General features: G+C 38.2%; 1 protein-coding gene across 1 annotated transcript in view; it reads left to right on the forward strand.

The window, feature by feature from the left end:
- Positions 1-21,902, forward strand: part of SPHKAP (SPHK1 interactor, AKAP domain containing) — a 96,357-nt gene that overhangs the window by 68,289 nt on the left and 6,166 nt on the right. The window contains exons 7-10 of the mRNA XM_019923411.3: positions 13,590-13,775; positions 15,589-15,675; positions 17,911-17,963; positions 18,051-18,235. Coding sequence (XP_019778970.1) covers positions 13,590-13,775; positions 15,589-15,675; positions 17,911-17,963; positions 18,051-18,235 — 511 coding nt within the window. The remainder of the gene's footprint in view (positions 1-13,589; positions 13,776-15,588; positions 15,676-17,910; positions 17,964-18,050; positions 18,236-21,902) is intronic.

The raw sequence follows: 21,902 nt of genomic DNA on the forward strand, positions 1-21,902 counted from the left end.
TCCCAAGAGAAACCTGTTATGAACGCCGTGAGAATTTTATTAAAACTACAGAATTCTCAGGATTTGCAAAAGGGGAAATTAGTTATATTTAGATCACATTTTCTAAGCTCAGAGTTGTTATCAGGGGATTTGACACATCAATATAGCTAAACATGGAACTCAATTCCCTGTGAAAGACTTCGTACCCTCTTATACACAAGAGAGAGGGAAATGATACAGGCACTCTTGATTATTTGGAAGTGGGGAGGTGTCATGTCCTGAAGATATTTTTAGGCTATTCTCTGAGGGACATTTTCATAATTCTTACTAAAAACTTCATAAAATCTCAACATGATGAAATAAAAATCACATTCTTACTTTTTTGTTATTTGAAACAGAATTCAGAATTCCTCATGGCAGGCCCAAATAAAAATACCTATTATATTTTAGGCTAGCACATTTGTCCAGGTACCAAATTATATCAATTATAAAGAGCTTAAGGGTGATTTAGGATAACCCAGTTCTTGATTTGGGGGAAAATATTATCCTACTGGTGAGCAGCGATGTGTTCTTAACTCAGCCACCTTCTCTGAGATTTTTGAAAAGCACTTACCTAACTTTTTGATAATTTGAGACCACAAGGTAATAAACACCAGACTGAGAATTTTGAGCATTCCCATGTTGCACTCACAGACCTAACATAATTTTTTTAGAAATATATTTTATGTCATGTATTCATTTATATTTGCTTCAAGAAAAATAATTATTCATCCAACAAATATTTGCATGCTCACCTGTGATACGCACTGCCCTTGGGGCTGCAAGCACAGAAGAAAATAGAGATTTAGTGTCTGTTTCCATGGCTCCTGCACACCAGTGCGAGAGACAGACAAGATGCATGGAAAAACCCTTTGGAAAAAGTGTGTGATGAGAGGAGAATAAAAAGAGTAATGTGGTAGAGAGTTACCTTTTGGGGGAAGTGGCCACTTAAGACAGGATGTTGGCATTTGAGACGACACCTAAAGGAAGAGACAAAGGGTGCCAACGAAATGAAGAATTGAACTGAAGGACTTGTATCTCTAGCATTGTGGTGTTCTAGCTAGAAACTAGTCCACCCACCAGAAAAAGGACATGATAAGAAAACATATCTTTCTGAGCAGAGCTCAGAGTAGAAGAGAAATTCCCCCGAGCATTTATAAACACAGCTTGCCTTAATGCATGTTTGGGGTTCTAATTTGCACCATCTGTGTGATATAGGAAACCACAAACTGGTAAATTACCTTAAAGCAATCTTAGGTTAACAACACTGTGAGACCTTGGCAGAGGCAAAAATAAATCTCTTGATATTTAATCCCAAGTCTCAAAGGATTTCGATAGATAATGCCTGTCAAATATAGGCTCAGAACTTCAAATGTCAAGATACACAGGAATCAAGGCACTATAAGAAAGACTCACAAATATCAAAGTAGAATTATCGCTAGCAAAGATTGCAGACGTGGGGATGCTCAGATACAGAATATAACATATTTTAAATATTTGAAAAATTAAGGTATACAAAACAGGAGTGGGAAAAACTGCAATCAAAATAGAATGAGGTAGAGTTGGGCTTCCCTGGTGGCGCAGTGGTTGAGAGTCCGCCTGCCGATGCAGGGGACACGGCTTTGTGCCCCGGTCCGGGAAGATCCCACATGCCGTGGAGCGGCTGGGCCCGTGAGCCATGGCCGCTGAGCCTCCGCGTCCGGAGCCTGTGCTCCACAACGGGAGAGGCCACAACAGTGAGAGGCCCGTGTACCGCAAAAAAAAAAAAAAAAAAAAAAAAAAATAGAATGAGGTAGAGTTAAAAGTCAGTTAATTACTACAAGAGATAAGTATAATCATTGAAATTAAACATTGCTAGATATGAACATAATTATTTAAAATTAGATTATTGGAATCAAAACTTTAATGGCATATCTGCAGGGAAAACTATAACAAAAGATAAATGTGAAAGGACTACTGTTTCCACCCATGATGGAGTAATTGAAGCTGAACTTGTTCTCCCTCTGTAAATAACTAGAAAAGTGGACAAAATATATGAAACAACTGTTGTCAGACATTTCACAACAAGCAGCATTCTGAGATAAGGAAAACAAACATGGTGAGCTTTATAATAGTCCAACTTTCTGCCTGGATTCCCTTTTTTTTTTTTTTTTTTTTTTTTTTTTTCGGTACGCGGGCCTCTCACTGTTGTGGCCTCTCCCGTTGCGGAGCACAGGCTCCGGACGCGCAGGCTCAGCGGCCATGGCTCATAGGCGCAGCCGCTCCGCGGCATGTGGGATCTTCCCAGACCGGGGCACGAACCCACGTCCCCTGCATCGGCAGGCGGACTCTCAACCCCTGCGCCACCAGGGAAGCCCCTGGATTCCCTTTTCAGACAGAAGTACAAAGAGGACAAATCTGAGCAGAACTCAGTGGTCACTCAGCTGAAGATTGAGAGATTGGAGGGCGCTATCAGAGAAAGAACTCCAGAAGTCTGTAGAGGGCTCCCCTCGAGTCTGTTACTGAACCCTAAGCCATGCATGTATAGGTGAAACCCCATGAAGCTAGAAAGCTGTAAGCTAACAATGCCACAGGCTCACACAGGACTAGGAAAAGTTTAGTTCCAACCAGCCACAGTGGAGAAACCATGTTAAACATATGCAGGATTTAGCAGAGACCCTGAAAGAAATCATACCGTAGAATTAGGGCTAAACTATCCCTGAAAAATAAAAACTGATCTGAACTTGCCTTAACAAAACTTGAAGAGAAACATTGAAAAATCAGGCTGAACTGAAGCTAATTTAACCTAGAATGAGTCCAATAGTCTTTAAAGAAAGACAACAAAATTCAGCACTCAACAATATAAATTTTCAGCTTAACGTCCAGTTAAGCTGAAAGATTTTACACATTCAAAGAAGCAGAAAAATGTCATCCATAACTGAGACAATAATTATTCAATATAAATATACCTAGAAATTACAGAGATGATGAAATTAACCAACAAAGACTTTAAATAACTATTATAAATATGCTTCAAATTTTAAAGTACACATGATTATGAAAGTTGATGAAAATGATAAACTTATAAATCAGGAAGTACAGCAAACTCTAAGCAGAACAGACAAAAAGAAAACCACATCAGTGTACATCACAATCAAATTATTAAAAACCAGTGATAAAGGAATAGTCTTAAAAGCAGCCTAAGGAAGAAGAAACCTTACATACTGGAGAACAAAAATAAAAGTTGCAGCTTTCTACCGCAAAAAATATAAACTAAAAGACAAACAATGACATTTTTACTGTGCTGAAGGAAAAAAAAAACTCCCAACCTAGTGCTTTTTACCTAGTAAAAAATAAAGGCTATTCATGAATAGGAAGACTCAATATTGTCAAGATGCCAATTCTTTTTAATCTGAACTATAGATTCAATGCAGTCCCTTTCAAAATCCCAGCAACTTATTTTGTGGATGTTGATAAAATGATTCTAAAGTTTATGCAGAGAGGCAGAAGACCCAGCATAACCAGAATATTAAAGGAGAAAAACAAAATCAGGCTGACACTACCTGACATCAAGACTTACTACAAAGCTTACAGTAATCGAGACTGTGATACTGGTAAAAGGGTAAATAAATAGGTCAGTGGAACAGAATACAGAGCTCAGAGATAGACCCACACAAATATAGCCAACCGATCTTTGATAAAAGATCAAAGGCAATACAACAGAAAATAGATAGTTTTTTCAACAAACAGTGCTGGAACAACTGGACATCCACATGCAAAGAATGAATCTAGACACAACTCTAACACCATTAGCAAAAATTAACTCAAAATAGATCATAGACCTACATGTAAAAGGCAAAACTATACAACTCCTAGAAAGGAACGTAAGAGAAAATTTAGGTTACCTTGCTTTTGGCAATGACTTTTTAGATACAACGCCAAAGATATGACCTATAGAAATAATTGATAAACTGGACTTCATTAAAATTAGAAACTTCTTGTCGGTGAAAGACACTGTCAAGGAGACCAGAAGACAAGCTGTGGACTGGGAGAAAATGTTCCCCAAGACCATCTCTGACAAAGGACTGTCATCCAAAATTTACAGTGGCAAGACTTGAACAGAATCCCCATCAAAGAAGATATACAGATGGCAAATAAGCATATGAAAAGATGCTCAATATCATATGTCATTAGGCAATTGCAAATTAAAACAAAAATAAGATACAGCTACACATCTATGAGAATGGCCAAAATCCAAAACGCTGACAGCACAAAATGCTGGTGAGTATGTGAAGTAACAGGGACTCACAGTCATTGCTGGTGGGAATGCAAAAATGGTACCACTACTGTGAATTACAGCCTGGCTGTTTCTTACAAAAATAAACATACTCTTACTATATGATCCAGCAATCATGATTCTTGGTATTTACCCAAATGAGTTGAAAACATATGCCCACACAAAACACCTGCACACAAGATTTCATAGCAGGTTTATTCATAATTGCCAAAACTTGGGAACAACCAAGACCTCCTTGAGTAGTTCAATAGATGAATAAGCTCTGGAACATCCAGACAGTGGAATGTTAGCCAGCACTAAAAATAAATAAGCTATTAAGCCATGAAAAGACATAGGGGAAACTTAAATACACATTATTAAGTGAAAGAATCCAATCTGAAAAAGCTACCTACTATATGATTCCAACTATATGATGTTCTGGGAAAAGGCAAAACTGTGGAGCCAGTGAAAAGATCAGTGGCTGCGAGGGGTTTAGGAGGGAGGAAAGGATGAATAGGTAGAGCACAGAGGATTTTTAAGGCAGTGAATCTATTCTGTATGATACTATAATGGTGGATACGTGTCATTATACATTTGTCCAAATCCATAAAAGGTACAACACCAAAGTGAACCCTAATGTAAATGGTGGACTTTGGGTGAAAATGGTGCATTGATTTCGGTTTATGAGTTGTGACAAATGCACCTGGTACAGGATGTTAATAGTGGGGGAGGCTATTATGTACACGTGTGGGCAGGGGACATGGAAACTCTCTGTTCTTCCTGCTTAACTTTACTGTTAACCTAAAACTGCTTGAAAAAAAATAAAGCCTATTTTAAAACATAAAGCTAACTAGTAATTTTTATGCAACAGAATTTTAGAGAATATGCCAATAGGAGATTTGCACAATAAGAAGTGTTAGCGGAAGTTCTTAGGCTGAAGGAAAATAATGCTGATTGGAACTTGGATGTACACAAAGAAACAAAGAATCCCACAAATAGTAAATACAAAATATTTTGTTAGTTTTAAAATTTCTTTAAGAGATAATTATTTAAAACAAAAAATATTGCTTTATGACATGTGGGACTGAAATACATGTCAATTATGGCACAAAGGATAGGAAGAGGAAATGGAAGTGTAAAAGTCTTCCTGTCTAAGTGAATTTGTATAATGTAATCTGAAAATTGACTGTAACAAATTGACGATGCATACTGTAAACCCTGAGATAACTACTAAAAAAGTAAAACAAAAAGCCAATAAGTCAATACTGGAGATAAAATGGAATGGTAGAAATTACTTAGTTAATCCAGAGAAATGCAGGAAAAGAGCGAAAAAGTAACAAAGAATAAATGGGACCAATAGATAATAATTTAAACCCAGGTATATTGATAATTATATTAATTTTTTAATGATCAAAACACTCCAATAAGAAGCAGAGATTGTCAGGCTGAATAAAAAGGCAAAACCCTACCATAAACCATCTATAAGAAATGTGTTTCCAATATAAAATAACCGATAGGTTAAAAGTAAATGAATGGAAAAAGAAATATCATAAGAATGATGGAGTAGCTATATTAATATCAGATAGAATCAACTTCAGGATAAGGAATTTTGTCAGGGGAATTTTATCAGGAGTAAAGAGGGATATTTTATAATGATAGAGGGGCCAATTCATCATGAACACATGGAAAATGTATATATGTAATCACCTAAATAATAGAACTCCAAACTACATGAAACAAAATCTGATCGAGCTGGAAGGAGAAATAGACAAATCCACAGTTACAGTTGGAAATTTCACACTCTTCTCTCAGTAACGGATAGAATAGTAGACAGAAAGTCAATAAGGATACACTACAAGACTTGAGTAACATTCTCCATCAACTTGACCTAATTAACATGTATTAAGGACGCCACCAAATGGCAAAATATACATTTTTTTTCAAGTACACTTGAAACATTCACCAAGATGGACCATTAGGCCATAAAACAAGTCTTAATAAATTTAAAAAGAATTAAACTCATATAGAATATGTTGTCTGACCACATGGAATTAAAATAAAAATCAATAACAAAAAGGTGCCTGGGAAATCCACACACCCAAAAAATTTGAAAATTTTCTAAATTATAAGTTGGTCAAAGAATGTCACAAGGGAAATTAAAATCAATTTTTAATTGAATGAAAAGGAAAACATACCATATAAAAATTTATGTATACAGCCAAAGTGCTTAGGAAAGAAATTTACCTTTATTTTTTATTATTTTTTATTTGTTTAACATCTTTATTGGTGTATCATTGCTTTACAATGGGTGTGTTAGTTTCTGCTGTACAACAAAGTGAATCAGCTATATGTATACATATATCCCCATATCCCCTTCCTCTTGCATCTCCCTCCCACCCTCCTTCGAGGTGGTCACAAAGCACTGAGCTGATCTCCCTGTGCTATGTGGCTGCTTCCCACTAGCTATCTATTTTACATTTGGTAGTATACATAAGCTTATGCCACTCTCTCACTTCATCCCAGCTTATCCTTCCCCCTCTCCATGTCCTCAAGTCTATTTTCTATGTCTGTAACTTTATTCCTGTCCTGTCTCTACGTTCTTCAGAACTTTTTTTTTTAGATTCCATATATATGTGTTAGCGTACGATATTTGTTTTTCTCTTCTGACTTACTTCATTGTGTATGACAGACTCTAGGTCCATCCACCTCACTACAAATAAGTCAATTTCGTTTATTTTTAAGGCTGAGTAATATTCCACTGTATATATGTGCCACATCTTCTTTATCCATTCATCTGTCTATGGACACTTAGGTTGCTTCCACGTCCTGGCTATTGTAAATAGTGCTGCAATGAACATTGTGGAACGTGACTCTCTTTGAATTATGGTTTTCTCAGGGTATATGCTCAGTAGTGGGATTGCTGGGTCATATGGTAGTTCTATTTTTAGTTTTTTAAGGAACGTCCAAACTGTTCTCCATAGTGGCTGTATCGATTTACATTCCCACCAACAGTGTAAGAGGGTTCCCTTTTCTGCACACCCTCTCCAGCATTTATTGTTTGTCAATTTTTTGATGATGGCCATTCTGACCTGTGTGAGGTGACACCTCATTGTAGTTTTGATTTGCATTTCTCTAATGATTAGTGATGTTGAGCATTCCTTCATGTGCTTGTTGGCAATCTTATATCTTCTTTGGAGAAATGTCTATTTAGTTCTTCTGCCCATTTTTGTATTGGGTTGTTTGTTTTTTTGATATTGAGCTGCATGAGCTGCTTGTAAATTCTGGAGATTAAGCCTTTGTCAGTTGCTTCATTTGCAAATATTTTCTCCCATTCTGAGGGTTGTCTTTTCATCTTGTTATGGTTTCCTTTGCTGTGCAAAAGCTTTTAAGTTTCATTCGGTCCCATTTGTTTATTTTTGTTTTTATTTCCATTGTTCTAGGAGGTGGGTCAAAAGGATCTTGCTATGATTTATGTCATAGAGTGTTCTGCCTATGTTTTCCTCTAAGAGTTTGATAGTGTTTGGCCTTACATTAAGTCTTTAATCCATTTTGAGTTTATTTTTTTGTATGGTGTTAGGGAGTGTTCTAATTTCATTCTTTTACATGTAGCAGTCCAGTTTTCCCATCACCACTTATTGAAGAGATTATCTTTTCTCCATTGTATATTCTTGCCTCCTTAATCAAAGATAAGATGACCATATGTGTGTGGGTTTATCTCTGGGCATTCTATACTGTTCCATTGACCTATATTTCTGTTTTTGTGCCAGCACTCTACTGTGTTGATTACTGCAGCTTTGTAGTATAGTTGAAGTCAGGGAGCCTGATTCCTCCAGCTCCATTTTTCTTTCTCAAAATTGCTTTGGCTATTTGGGGTCTTTTGTGTTTCCATACAAATTGTGAATTTTTTTGTTCTAGTTCTGTGAAAAATGCCATTGGTAGTTTGATAGGGATTGCATTGAATCTGTTGATTGCTTTGGGTAGTATAGTCATTTTCACAATGTTGATTCTTCCAATCCAAGAACATGGTATATCTCTCCATCTGTTTGTACCGTCTTTAATTTCTTTCATCAGTGTCTATAGTTTTCTGCATACAGGTCTTCTGTCTCCTTAGGTAGGTTTTTTCCTAGGTATTTTATTCTTTCTGTTACAATGGTAAATGAGAGTGTTTCCTTAATTTGTCTTTCAGATTTTTCATCATTAGTGTATAGGAATTCAAGAGATTTCTGTGCATTAAGTTTGTATCCTGCTACTTTACCAAGTTCATTGATTAACTCTACTAGTTTTCTAGTAACATCTTTAGGATTCTCTATGTATAGCATCATGTCATCTGAAAATAGGGACAGCTTTACTTCTTTTCTGATTTGGATTCCTTTTATTTCTTTTTCTTCTCTGATTGTTGTGGCTAAAATTTCCAAAGCTATGTTGAATAATAGTGGTGAGAGTGGACAACCTTGTCTTGTTCCTGATCTTAGTGGAAATGGTTTCAGTTTTTCACCATTGAGAACAATCTTGGCTGTGGTTTTTTCATATATGGCCTTTATTTTGTTGAGGTAAGTTCTCTCTATGCCTGCTTTCTGGAGGGTTTTTATCATAAATGGGTGTTGAATTTTGTGGAAAGCTTTTTCTGCATCTATTGAGATGATCATATGGTTTTTCTCCTTCAATTTGTTAATATGGTTTATCACATTGATTGATTTTCGTATATTGAAGAATCCTTGCATTCCTGTGATAAATCCCACTTGATCATGGTGTATGATCCTTTTAATGTGCTGTTGGATTCTGTTTGCTAGGATTTTGTTGAGGATTTTTGCATCTATGTTCATCAGTGATATTGGCCTGTAGTTTTCTTTCTTTGTGACATCTTTGTCTGGTTTTGGATTCAGGGTGATGTTGGCCTCATAGAATGAGTTTGGGAGTATTCCTCCCTCTGCTATATTTTGGAAGAATTTGAGAAGGATAGGTATTAGCTCTTCTCTAAATGTTTGATAGAATTCTCCTGTGAAGCCATCTGGTCCTGGGCTTTTATTTGTTGGAAGATTTTTAATCACAGCCTCAAATTCAGTGCTTGTGAGTGGTCTGTTTTTATTTTCTGTTTCCTCCTGGTTCAGTCTGGGAAAAATGAGCAAACCTATAAATTTCTCTCAGAAGAAAATGGAAACTAGTGTTTTAGATATAATCACTATTCATTCTGAATCCCTAGTTATGTGACATGCTGTATGAGATTTACTGTAAATAGAGTGGGAAATTGAGACAAAATAAAATATACTGACAGATTCATTTTTAAGCTGGATGTTTAATGTCAATCACTGAGATTTAACTTTGATTTAGTAAGAAATATCCTATAATGATTTTTTTTAATAACATAAGGTCCTAATTCAGTAAGGAATTAGTCCAGGAAATTATTTTTTAACCAAGTAAACAAATGGTTTAGGAGCCCTCCCCTTTGTGCTGAGTATTTGCCTCATTTCCACTTTGGGGAATATGTATATTGTTTCTATTTGTCATCAGTGAACTAACTTATCTTTCATTTGAATTTAGTTAAATTCAGTGAATGTTCCTTTGGCTACATCCATTCTTCCCCTTTCTATCTGCTCAATTTAGAAAAATCTCAACATTTTTGAAAGAAAAATCAAGCTTATTAAGGATCTCTTTTCACCAAATGTTAGCAACAGATCACACTAGAAACAGCCACACCTCAAAACGACACCTGTACAGATACTTTGAGAAGGAATCTTAGGGACAATATTTGGTGTGCTATTACCTATGTAATTCATTCACATATCAAGGGGATATTTAATCATACCAAAAAAATTATACATTTGAAACTCTACACTCTATACTAGAACTCATTTTAGCAAATATTGTAAAAAGTACAACCATTTTTGGAGAAAGGATAACAGCACTAATTCTAAGATTGAGGAAAATTATGTAGATCTTTCTGTAACCGATCAAGTGTTTTGCATAAAAGTGATCAAGTGTCTTAAGTTGTATTTCCTGGGAACAGACCTTGAGAAGGAGAGTTCAGGCAAATATATATAATTTGTTAAGGAGTGCTCGCCAGAGAAAAGTGTACATACATGGGTAAGAAGGAAGGAAAGACAAGAGTGGACAGAGGGAGATGGTCCCCCCCAAATATGTTTGCACCTGAGGGCACAGTGCATCCTATAGGAAACCCTGAAGCTGGGATGGTCTGTCATGTTTAGTGCAAATTGAGGCAAGGGTGGACTTTTATATCTCTGTGTCAGCTGGTCATTGGGGTGCTCACTGGGATAGGGTATAACCCTGGCAAGGCAATTCCCAATCTGAGGACAGCTCTCAGTGTGGACTGGCAGCTGCCCTTACTTTCTACAGCCAGTGCACAAGGGCCAAGAAAAGCATTCCAGTCTCCACTCACCGAGTTACCATATTTTTCATTGTCAACTGAGAAATACACTCTTGCTTTTTGTTTGCAAACATTAATGTCCTTCTCTTTATGCTATTAGTTTTTGATGAGCTTATGGAGAAAAGTCTCCATGAATCTGTTCACATTTCTGTACATTTGGCTTTCTGAGCAAAGAGCACTGGCACCTGGACTGAAGGTTGATCAAATACTAACCCTGAAGATAGAGGCTTCTAAAGAGATACAGTGATGCATTTCCCTGGAGCTGTTTAATTATATTCCAGGGTAGTGACATCTCCTCCTCTCCACAGAAAAGATTTGAATGTGTTTCTAATCTAGAGCAAAGTGCTCTCTCCTCCATCATGTCTCTCTCTTTCCCTTCTCTCCCTGGAGAAAAAGAGAGGCAGATGTGTCCAGGCATGATAATTTTGAGGTTCCTCTCCTGTGGTGCAAACCTCACTACAGGTGCAGTGTGCAGTAAGGAATTGGGGCACAGAGAATGAATGCAAGCTGCTCTGTGAGAAAAGAAGTGGTCTGATCTCTAATCCAGAGCAAACAAATGGAAAGTCAAGCTTATTAAAAACCTGCTTTCACCAAATGTTAGCAGTAGAGTGTGATAGAAACTGCCACACCTCAATACCGTAGTTATTCAGAATGCCGTTAGCGTGTAAGAAAGATCTTTCTCATATCTTTCCACATAAGACTTAACAGGTAGGGCTATCTAAATTTGAATATGGTTGTACTTATGAAGCTAGGCAATTTTAACAATAACATATTCATCTAAAAAATATTTAATGTGTTCACAGCCCTACTCCAAATACATAAAAAAGTAAAAAAGCTCTTAATAATGTATGGTATATACACTAGACTGCAAACTAGGAAGCATTAAGTGCTACCAAAAAGAAAGAAAGACAGACTAATTGCTTTGATCATTCAAGAGAGAGATGGCCCTAGTGAGAGAGATTAAGGACGACTTCAGGGAGGTGAGAGCATCTTGGCTAAGGAATAGTAAGAAACAAGGATCAGGAAAGAATGTTATTAGACATATGATTCTTAATGAATTATATAATTTACTAATAAAGAATAATATATACTTACATACCAAGCACTAAGATAAATGCATTAAATGATTTTATTTTCTAGCTTATTTCTTCCAAAAACCATTATGAGGTTAGTATTCTTATTTTTCTTGGAAAGTTTTATTAACTTGTCCAAGTTGAATAGACGACACGTGGTAGAAGTGGAAGCTACAGCACTGGACTGCAGGAACAGTGCTCAAAGCACCCTGGTCTCCAGCATTTGGTCAGAGGAAGCAACGGGGCAAAGGTCAAGAGGCAGGAAATGTATGGCACATTTGAGGAGAAGCAGAGAGTCTGCTTTTACTCAGTAATGAACTAGAGTCAGACAGATAAAACTGGATAGGCAAGGCAAGACCGTGAAGGAAAGAGTTTAGCTTTAGGAAGTTCTTGAAGGTTTTTGACAAGAAAGGCCAAAGATATGCCTTGAGAACGTTAATTAACATTAACCTGGCATATGTGTGAAGAAGGTTTTGAAAGAGGAAGAATAGTCATGGCTGAACTGTTAGGAGGCTGACACAATATAGTCCAGGCAAGAAGTCAAGGTTCAGTGCCCAGGAGTCTCAAAACTTGAGATCCGATGTCTGGTACCAACTCCTGTTGTAACTTCAGGTAAATCATTCCACCTCACTGGGCTTTGGCATCCTAATCTACAGGAAATCTGTGAGGTTCCTTCCAAATCGAAATTCTAGAAATTTAGAAAGACCTCAATTAACATAACTACCTGAGCACAGAGACAGAGATAAGTATGTGAGAGAAACTTTAGAGATGGGACTGAAAACATAGCAAATGATTGAATGTAAAGGTCAAGGAAAAATCAGAAGTTTTCTGCAAGATTTTAAGCCCGGACACTCAGAAAAGTCAATGAAATAAGAAATACAGGAAGAGGATGGGAGGGCAATTAGAATTTGTTTTACATAGGTCGATTCTGAGATGTTAGTGAGACAGATTGGAGATGTTCCGAAGACCAACTGAGGAAAAGAGCCCCAGAATCAGGAAGAGGGGCCCTGCCTGGAGCTCAGATTTGGAAGCTATTTTCACAGGCAGAATAGATGAGACTGCATAGGGACAGACTGGAAAGGAGGGCAGTGAATCAATCAGAGCTGGCTATACTATGTTTAAAGGACAAAGAGAGAACCAGGTTCCAGGCATGGAGTGTCCAGAAAGGCAGAAATTCATGGGAAGCCAACAAGGAAAGGTTTCAAAGAAAAAAGCTTGTCAGATCAAAGGTTAAATGCTTGATATAAAAAGGTGCTCATCCAGAAAAGTGATGCTGACATAAATCAGAGGTTTCAGAGGGAGAGGATGGGGTTTAAAAAAAAAAAAAAAAGGCGGCTGCAAGTACAAAATACGTATAGAGGCATTTACAGGCAAAATGGTTTTGTAAACCACTAGAACTGGGCTGGGTGTTGTTCTCCCAACATCGTCCATATGGAACTTGCATTAGAATCACCTGGGGTGGTTGGTTAAAATGCAGGTTTCTGGGCCTTCCTGCAGAACCCCTGAATCGTAATCTCAGGGGAAGGATGCTCTGGGTATATTTATTTTAAACACCACTGCCCTTCAATAATTCTTATGTATGCAGGCCAGGTTGCTTCAACATGTTTTTTAAATGAATGGAGGGAGTCAGTAGAAAGAGATCAAATGAAGAAATAAGAAAGCTGATAGAGAGTAATCCTGAAAAGGCAAAGTGGGACCTAGGGCATCGGCAGAGGATTAGCCTAAAAGAAAGTTTCCATCTATGTCCTAGGACATCCTGCTGACTATGGCAGAGATCCATGCTCAACAGAGCATGCAGTGAGGTTCCCCTGAAAGGGTCAGTCTTGTGCCTGCACTCTTAGTAATATCTTACCCTCTACAGTGACAGCCCTGATGCCAGAGATGTACCAGAGGCTGAAGTCTCAACAGAAGGCAGAGCCCCCGATGAGTTCTCCAGCCCTCCCGGCAGCAGTGGAGAGAGCACGGACAGCTGGTCCCAGCTCGCCAATGAGGAAGAAAACCCAGATGACACCAGCAGCTTCCTGCAGCTCAGTGAGCGATCCATGAGGTACCTGCTCTTTAAATGACTTACCAGGGAAACAGGTCTCAACACAGATTCCAGAAATGCATTTTAAGCATTCTCTGCAAAGGGTCCCTAATAGAGCAAAAAGGAAAGACTGCCCGTCATAATTTGTGCTGAGAGCTATCTTAATATCCAGTTATGGTTTCAACTAGCTTGGCCAAGGTTGAGAGTCATCTGTGTTCCCTTCTCTGCAAGCTCCAGCTAGTGCATTCAATGATGACAACTGTGAGTTTTTAAAGAAGAGCTGCTATTACACCTGGTGTGTGTGATACTTTCTTTCTGGTTCATTTGTATTTCAGATGCAAGACAGGCTGGGTTTACATGAGGCGTTTCCATACTGTGTTGTGTTGTTTGACCTGACTGTTCCTCCCCTCTGTATTGTTGCTCTAGAAAAGCTAGAGAGGTGCTAAAGAGAGATCAGATTTGGGAGGACCTGAGCCAATCAGGAGACATAAACTAAAAACTAGTCCTTTGTGAGGTGAGAATGAAAAGAATCTTCATGTTTCTACCCAAAATCTTATTTGATACTGGGCCAACAAGTCCACAGACTTTCCAGAAAGGCCAGTTGGAAAGTGGGTTTCCGATGCATCTGGCTGTATGGCTCCTTGAAAATGTTACTTCTGACAGTTCAGTCTGTTTAGACTTAGGAAAATTTCACAATGTTAAGCGATTTATCTAAAATTTCAAAAACTGGTGGGAAATGTTATCCTATAGAGATAGAAAGCAAAGAGAATTTGAATCTCTGGACTTAGCATAAGTTTATACAGTTCATTACCTCCAGAGCAATGTTTGAGTCATCAGATTTCAATCAGTGAAGACATTCAGTACCCCACACGAAAACCAAGACAGGAATTTGAAATGAGGGGATTTAGTTGCTTATTCATGGAACTCCTGACGGAAGACTGTCCCATTACACGATATCCCAGCACTCACTCTTTGAAAACCTTACTTGAAGAGACGTCATTGGAAAATAGAGAAGGTATGAGAAAATATAGTGAGTTTGGTGAAATTGGATGCATTCCATTTTGCAAGAACCTAAAAATGGGCTCAACTCTTCTGTGTTTCAGTAAACAAATTCCAGGCTAGTAACTAGACCATATGTTGACTGTGCATCCTACAAAAATGTTGCAATATGTGATCCCTCCTTCTCTACAACACACAAAGCATCAGGTGTTGCTACTTCTCAAAGATTTTAAGATAGAGTTATAAAACTCTGGCATTGCCCAACTTTGTACTTGTAAATTCTGTAGTCCCTCAGGAAAAAAAATGAGACAAATGCATGTCCTATGGAATATCCCTGACAAAAATCCCCCGAATGGCAAAGGGAAAAGAGAACATGCATCGCTGGTTTCTGTCAAAAGCCAAGAAGCAGGCAGATAAGCATTCCCGTATCTTCCCCCTCAGCCAGCATTCTCAGAAGTATCTTAGTCTCTGGAGGTATACTCAAGGTGTCTCTTGCTGATGGATAGACATGCTTACTGTCACTAGGATGGGGAAGAAAGGAGTCATGCTGATTGTCACCCACTAGGTGTGGTCCACCAGGTATGACCACTGCAGAAATTACGAAACGTTGATGATGATGATGATGATGATGATGATTGGCTTGAGCCAAAAATGTCTTTTGTTGTGTTTTCCCCTGATTTGGTCAGAAATAAAGATCAATTCAGGAGTCCTAGACACTAAGCAGTATTCTTCTGGGGACCAAAGGAAGAACCTCTTAGAATGGTGGAGCAGCAGTGTCAGCAGTGTGGCCAGGTGGTGGACACCGGCATTAATGTGTAAACTTTTGCTTTGTCAGCAATGGCAACAGTAGTGCCACTAGCAGTCTTGGCATTATGGACCTGGACATTTATCAGGAAAGCATGCCATCTTCTCCCATGATTAAGTAAGTAGCCACTGAGATGCAGTGATTGTGAGACCACTACTCCGATTCCATCTGGCCATCCATTTTGATCATTCAAGTTGTTCCCGACCACTGGTTTCATCATGTCTGTCCTGCTGAGGTTCCCAGACATGTATGGTTTCATGTCACTGGAGTAAGAACTCAGGTCTGCAGTAGTCTCACCCTTCCCACCACCTGCCTTCTGGATTTCAATTCTGCCTCCTATAATATAATCGTTAATATATATATATATAAACGTATATATAATATAATATAATCATTTTGGATAAAGCTTATCCATATAATCAGATATGTCCATTATATGGACATATATCCATATAATGTCATTTTACCTAGTTGGTCACAGAGAAACAAAAATCCATTTAAATTGTACTATGCCAACCAGCAAAGACTATTGTTCAATAGAATATAGTGTGAATGGCTTTTCCTTTACTTGTAGACACCTGGGATTATTGCCACTAATGAGTCTAATACCAAATGGCACCGTGGTGGAACGTGTCATTTTTATATATGCTCCCCACAATATGAGGACCTTCTAAAAGACCAAGGGAAAAAAGTACAATATGTGTGTCCTAAAATATGGTGCATAAAGGGAGGGCAACATGAGGTCAGGACTATATCTAGAGTTTGTGATTGTCCTGGAAAATTAAATGAATTGAAACCTATTTTTGACCATTATGACTTATTATTTGGAGATTGCTGAAATTTCAGAAAAGTGAAAATGAAGTATAGGACTAAAGTTGCTCCCTGATCTATTTTTTCAATTATTATCTATAGCTAAATCATATTTATTTCACTATTTAATCAGGTATCCTGCCTGCGGGAATATTTCTCAGTGATTAAAGGTTGCAGTGCATTCTTTATTGTTCCACACAGCCATCATTCACAGGTAGAGATGAACATAAACATTATCTTGGGTTTGATTTGTTTTTTAAAGGAGGCAAAACAAACAAAAACACTTTGGGGTAAATTTATTTTTCTCCTACAGGAAACATTTGTTTAGGTATTTTGTCCATCTTTCTCCCCAGTATGAGCCTAGGACCCCACAGACTACAGATAGAGAAAACCAAGACCACCTCTACGCATATCAGCATTCTGCAGCTCCATAGTAGTAGAAATTGTACCTACCATATGTCATTTCACTTATGTCACTTGGATAGAGATCTAGCAGAAAATCTAGACCCTTGGGAAATTGGCCATTCTTCTACAAATAATTAGGTGTTCATGAAAGAACAATTACACTTTCTCTCGACATCAGGAATACAATGGGATTAGCCAGATCTTAGCAGTAACAGAGAATATAAGGGAGAATCCTCTCGCATAGAGACACATTTTTAAGAGCACCTGCAGTTTAATTTCTAGACCAGACAAAAATACAGAACAACCATGGGCTTCCCAAGATGGTCACTTCCTTTCAGCTGTTGGGTCATATACTCTTATTTTAAAAGCATTAACTGAGTCCTCCCACTATTTACAAATCTCCCTAATAAGTACTCACTATGTGAAAGCACTTCAGATGTTGAACATGACTATATTTAATGAAATCCTCACTTCCATTATGAGTATCTAGTTCTAAACCACCCCCAGCCTACTACATCTTCCCAGTAAAAAGAAAGAAAAAGAAAATTTTCAACTAATTGAGATATTTTGTCACCCTTCTTAAGTTCTAAAGTTTGTGATTGTCTTTTCCCTTATTTCAGGTCAAAGAACCAAGTATAGGTAGAAAAATATTTTCCTAAATGAAAATGCAATTTTATGTTGCTATCATGGTATAGAAAAATATCATTGTCTCAAGATGGAAATATATGGTTCTGTAAATGACAAGCAAATACAGAAGAAGGATAAGTCCTCAAATCTGATCTAGATACCTACAAAATCCTTCCTTGACTGTTCAAACCTGTGAAGGTTTATGGAAAGGAGGTCAAGAAGAAGAAAAGATTGCATCTCTCAGAGTCTCCCACACCAATTATCCCAACTAAAACCATGCAGTTTATCTAGCCTTTATTTTAGGGGTAGTGTTATTCATTGCAGACCCAGTAGTCCTACGTAATAGCCACGTTGGTATTTCCCTAGTATTGGTTCAGTTTATTCCACAAAAACAATAAATATATGAAACTTCAGAAGCTTTTAGATCAATAAGACCCATCACCTCATCTAGCACTTACAGCTTGCTCTTCCTAAACATTACCAACTATATATTGTTGTTTCCTCCCAAAGTGAATTAGTAGAAGAAAACGAGATTCTTAAAGGACAGTCAGAAAACATAGAGGGTAAGCCACGTTCCCATAATTTTGAGACACAATTTGCCTGTGATCTTCGTATGGAAAGTATAGTAAGGCAGTTGTGTCTGTATTCAGAACGTGCCTCTGGAATGCCAGTGGGAAAGGCCAGCCGCCAGGGGAGCCTGCTGGTGATCAACTTTGACCTGGAGCCAGAATGTCCTGACACTGAGCTTCGAGCCACTCTGCAGTGGATAGCTGCCTCTGAACTCGGGATCCCCACTATCTACTTTAAGAAATCTCAAGAAAACAGAATCGAAAAGGTACCGTGTTCCCCGTTTGTATATCATTAAGGCTTTGTGTTTTATCCCTGCTTAAAACTCAGTAAATGCCCAGTTAATCCATTTAAATTTTTTCCTTGACTTTTCACCTTAAAATTGTGATTAGAACTTTGAAACCTTCCACCTGCATAAATATAATCATGATAATTCTTTGACCGTCAGTTTGTCTTAGCTAGTTGGTGATGATGAAAAAGTAAATTGAGGAGACAGGATAGTTTTCTAAGAGTCTTATTTTTGTGTGTGTTTCCTCACTCTGGAAACAACCTCTTCATAACATTCATTTAAATAAAAAGTAGAGAAGGAAAGGCAAAAAGGATTCTTCAGTTAATTTTAAGTCAATCAAAAGGGAGGCTATCTGGTGAACCTAATCTAATTGAATGAACCCATTAAAAGCAGAGAGTTTTCTCTGGCTAGTGGCAGAAGTAAGAGAGACTGACAGCATGAGAGCATGAAGGGACCGCATGACAAGAAATTGGGCAGCTTCTAGAAGCTGAGAGTGGACCTCAGCCAATAATCAGCAATGTGAGGCCATCCTGATAATTAAACTATGGCATGGCGTCAAAGAGAAGGCATTTTTAATTCCCTATGGGACAGATTTGCATTGGATGGGCTTTCTCATTATTTTCTCCACCTAGAAATATAAAGCTAAGAAATAGATCCCTAGCCAACATCTAAATTAATAGCAACTCTCACTCTAACTCCCTTTCTCTAAGACCAGACCTTTACTCTTGTAGAATCTCAGTTATTAAGATTAAAGCAAGAATCCATCTACCAATGTCTTCAAGCTCAATTTTCCATAATTTAAAAGTATGTTTTTAAAAAATTCAAATTAATAATAATGTTGCTATATTGGTTTTCTATTTCTGTGTAACAAACTGTCACAAATTTACTAACTTAAAACAACAATACCCAGCTCTGTTGTCAGAAGTTTGGGCGACTTCCACGCTCTCTACTGAGGGACTTACAAGGCAGAAATCAACATGTCAGCCTGTCTGGGCACTTATCTGGAAACTGTAGAGAGAAATGAGCTTCCGCGTTTGTTAGGGTTGTTGTCCTAACTGAGTTCCTGTGGTTGTAGGACTTAAGTCCCCATTTCCTTGCTGACTATTGGCTGAGGTCCACTCTCAGCTTCTAGAAGCTGCCCAATTTCTTGTCACACAGTCCCTTCATGCTCTCATGCTGTCAGTCTCTCTTACTTCTTCTGCCACTAGCCAGAGAAAACTCTCTGCTTTTAATGGATTCATTTAGATTAGGTTCACCAGATAGCCTCCCTTTTGATTGACTCAAAATTAACTGAAGAGTCCCTTTTCCCATTTAAGATAACATAATAAGGGCATAATTATCTCATTCTATTCATGGTACTGAGGATAAGGGCAGAAAATCTTGGAAGCTGCTTCAGGATACTGCCTATCTCTGCCACTGTGCCTTTTTTAATGTCTTATAGTCACTTCCACATACTCATTATACTTGTTTGTCAACAACGCTGTGAAAAGAGCAGAATGGATATTATTGTCCCTTTTTTACTGATGAGCAACTCAGTACTCAAAAGCTAGTCCATGAGAGAGTCCTCAGATAGTGATATTTGAGCTTAGTGGTAGAACCCCACTTTCTCCACAGATACCTGTCAGTAGTGCGTCTCTCTCAAGTTAGATTGCCTTTGAGTTACAATCTAGATTTTTAAAATGTGTAACTGCATTTTAACCCTCACTGCCAGAATCCTACAGCCTGAAATTAAAGGTCCTCTACCCTTCTGCTCAGGTACATGGTAATTAGAACAGCGTATCTATGTCTGCATCCCCAGCCAATGGGATTGGCTACTGAAAAAAATCGAGAAGGAGACCTAGTTTATTTTCCATGCCCTCTTCCACTTCAGCCTCTCTCTCTAGCCAGTAATTCATATTTCTCTTCAGGCCTAGAACTGCCTACAGCTCTACGCTCTCTGGTTCTAGATACGATCCTATGCTTGGCATACCTTTATTTGCAAGGTGATGAGTGGTTTGCTATTTAATAAATTCTCCTTCCACCTTACCATCCAGCCTGCCTAGTGCAAAGGATGCGGTGAAAGAGCACTTCACTTTTGACCCCTCCCTCCTGCCATACACAATCCCAAGACCCTCTGCCATGGGGAGGAGAACAAGAACATTCTCAGCCAGAGTACATTCTCAGTTTCCTGGAAAAATGAAAGGCAGTTTGGTTTCCAAATTCATCTCAAGCCTCTCGCTGAATAAAAGCATTACCTGGTGCATTTTCAGGTGGTCTCTTAATGGAGTAGATTTTTATACAATCCACCATTTTGAAGAAACAACGTAACACTCTATGTGAATATATGTCTCATAAATTCCCCTTAGATGAAAGGACAAGGAGTATGTCATTAACACCTTAATTATGTACATGATGTTTTGACACAATATTTATTTATCCCCACTGATTTTCAGTTCTCGAAGAGGATGCCTGTCTTTGCTCATAACTATTTTTCTGAGAATATAAATGTTCCACTAGTGTCATCAAGATAAACATTAATGATGTTTCACTCCTGTTTAGCATCAGTTCAAGGAGGTTATTTCCAAGTAATGTAATTTTATGGACTGAATCTTCTAACAGTTTTTTTCTGAGTCAGTTAGGGTTCTCTACACATAGTGGCTTCTCCGTAAAAGGGCACTTGCCTGTGCCCAGTTCTATGACAGAACTGGTGAAACAAAGCAAACCGTTATGTAAAATTTTGACATCCTTTCTTTTACTGATAACGCATTTGAAGACCTCATTCTGATTGTTTTTAAATTAGCCAGGAAGTTAAGTGGCCATTTTCAAGTGGTGTGGAAGAGAGATTGTGGCTTCCTACCGAGGAGGCTGTGTCACTTGAGAGCAGCAGTGTCTCATTAGCTCCTCATTGGCTTGGAGAAGATTAAAGAAATGTCTCTGTTAAGTTCAGCAATGACATTCCCCCACTGTCACTAGAGTATGAAACACCGTTCACAGATACATACCCTGAGTCCCTATCTGTGTAAATTCTGAATTTTTTGGATAAACTGATTTAGCCAACACACCTCCCTTGATGGTGGTCTCAAGCATGAACTAAAATGACAGGATATCATGAATGAATACTGAAGCAGCTCATCCTTCCCACCACTGCCGGTGAACTTAGCCTTGGAGTTGAAGGGCACTTAATGTCAGCTTATAACTACTTCCAGCCTTATTTCTATTCAAAAGGCAAATTCCAAACATTCTGGGTGCCCACTGTACTGTCACTCCTCTCCAATAAATGACACCTTTTCAAGCTTTCTCTTTTAGTGTTCTGTCTAATCATTAAAATTCCAAGTCCACTTGAATGTCGTACATTCGGAACATTCATGAAAAGTTTATCGAATATGTACAATATTCCAGCCACTGTTCTAGGCTCTGGGGACACAGGGAACAAGAGAGACAAAATATCCTACCCTTTTGGAGTTCACATTCCAGTCTAGGAAGGACCCAAGGTAGGGAGAACATAAACCAAGAGGCTCAGGTTGTAAAGACCAAATGTGAAAGTGATGGGAGCTTATTCTGGACAAGGAAAACGAGAAGCACACTGAAACGGTACTTCTCACCCTGTGACCATGAGCCAAACGCACAGAGTCACCTGGGACCCTTATTTACAATTCATATTCCTAGA

The sequence above is a fragment of the Tursiops truncatus genome, chromosome 7 (assembly GCF_011762595.2).
Source record: "Tursiops truncatus isolate mTurTru1 chromosome 7, mTurTru1.mat.Y, whole genome shotgun sequence".
NCBI lineage: Eukaryota > Metazoa > Chordata > Mammalia > Artiodactyla > Delphinidae > Tursiops > Tursiops truncatus.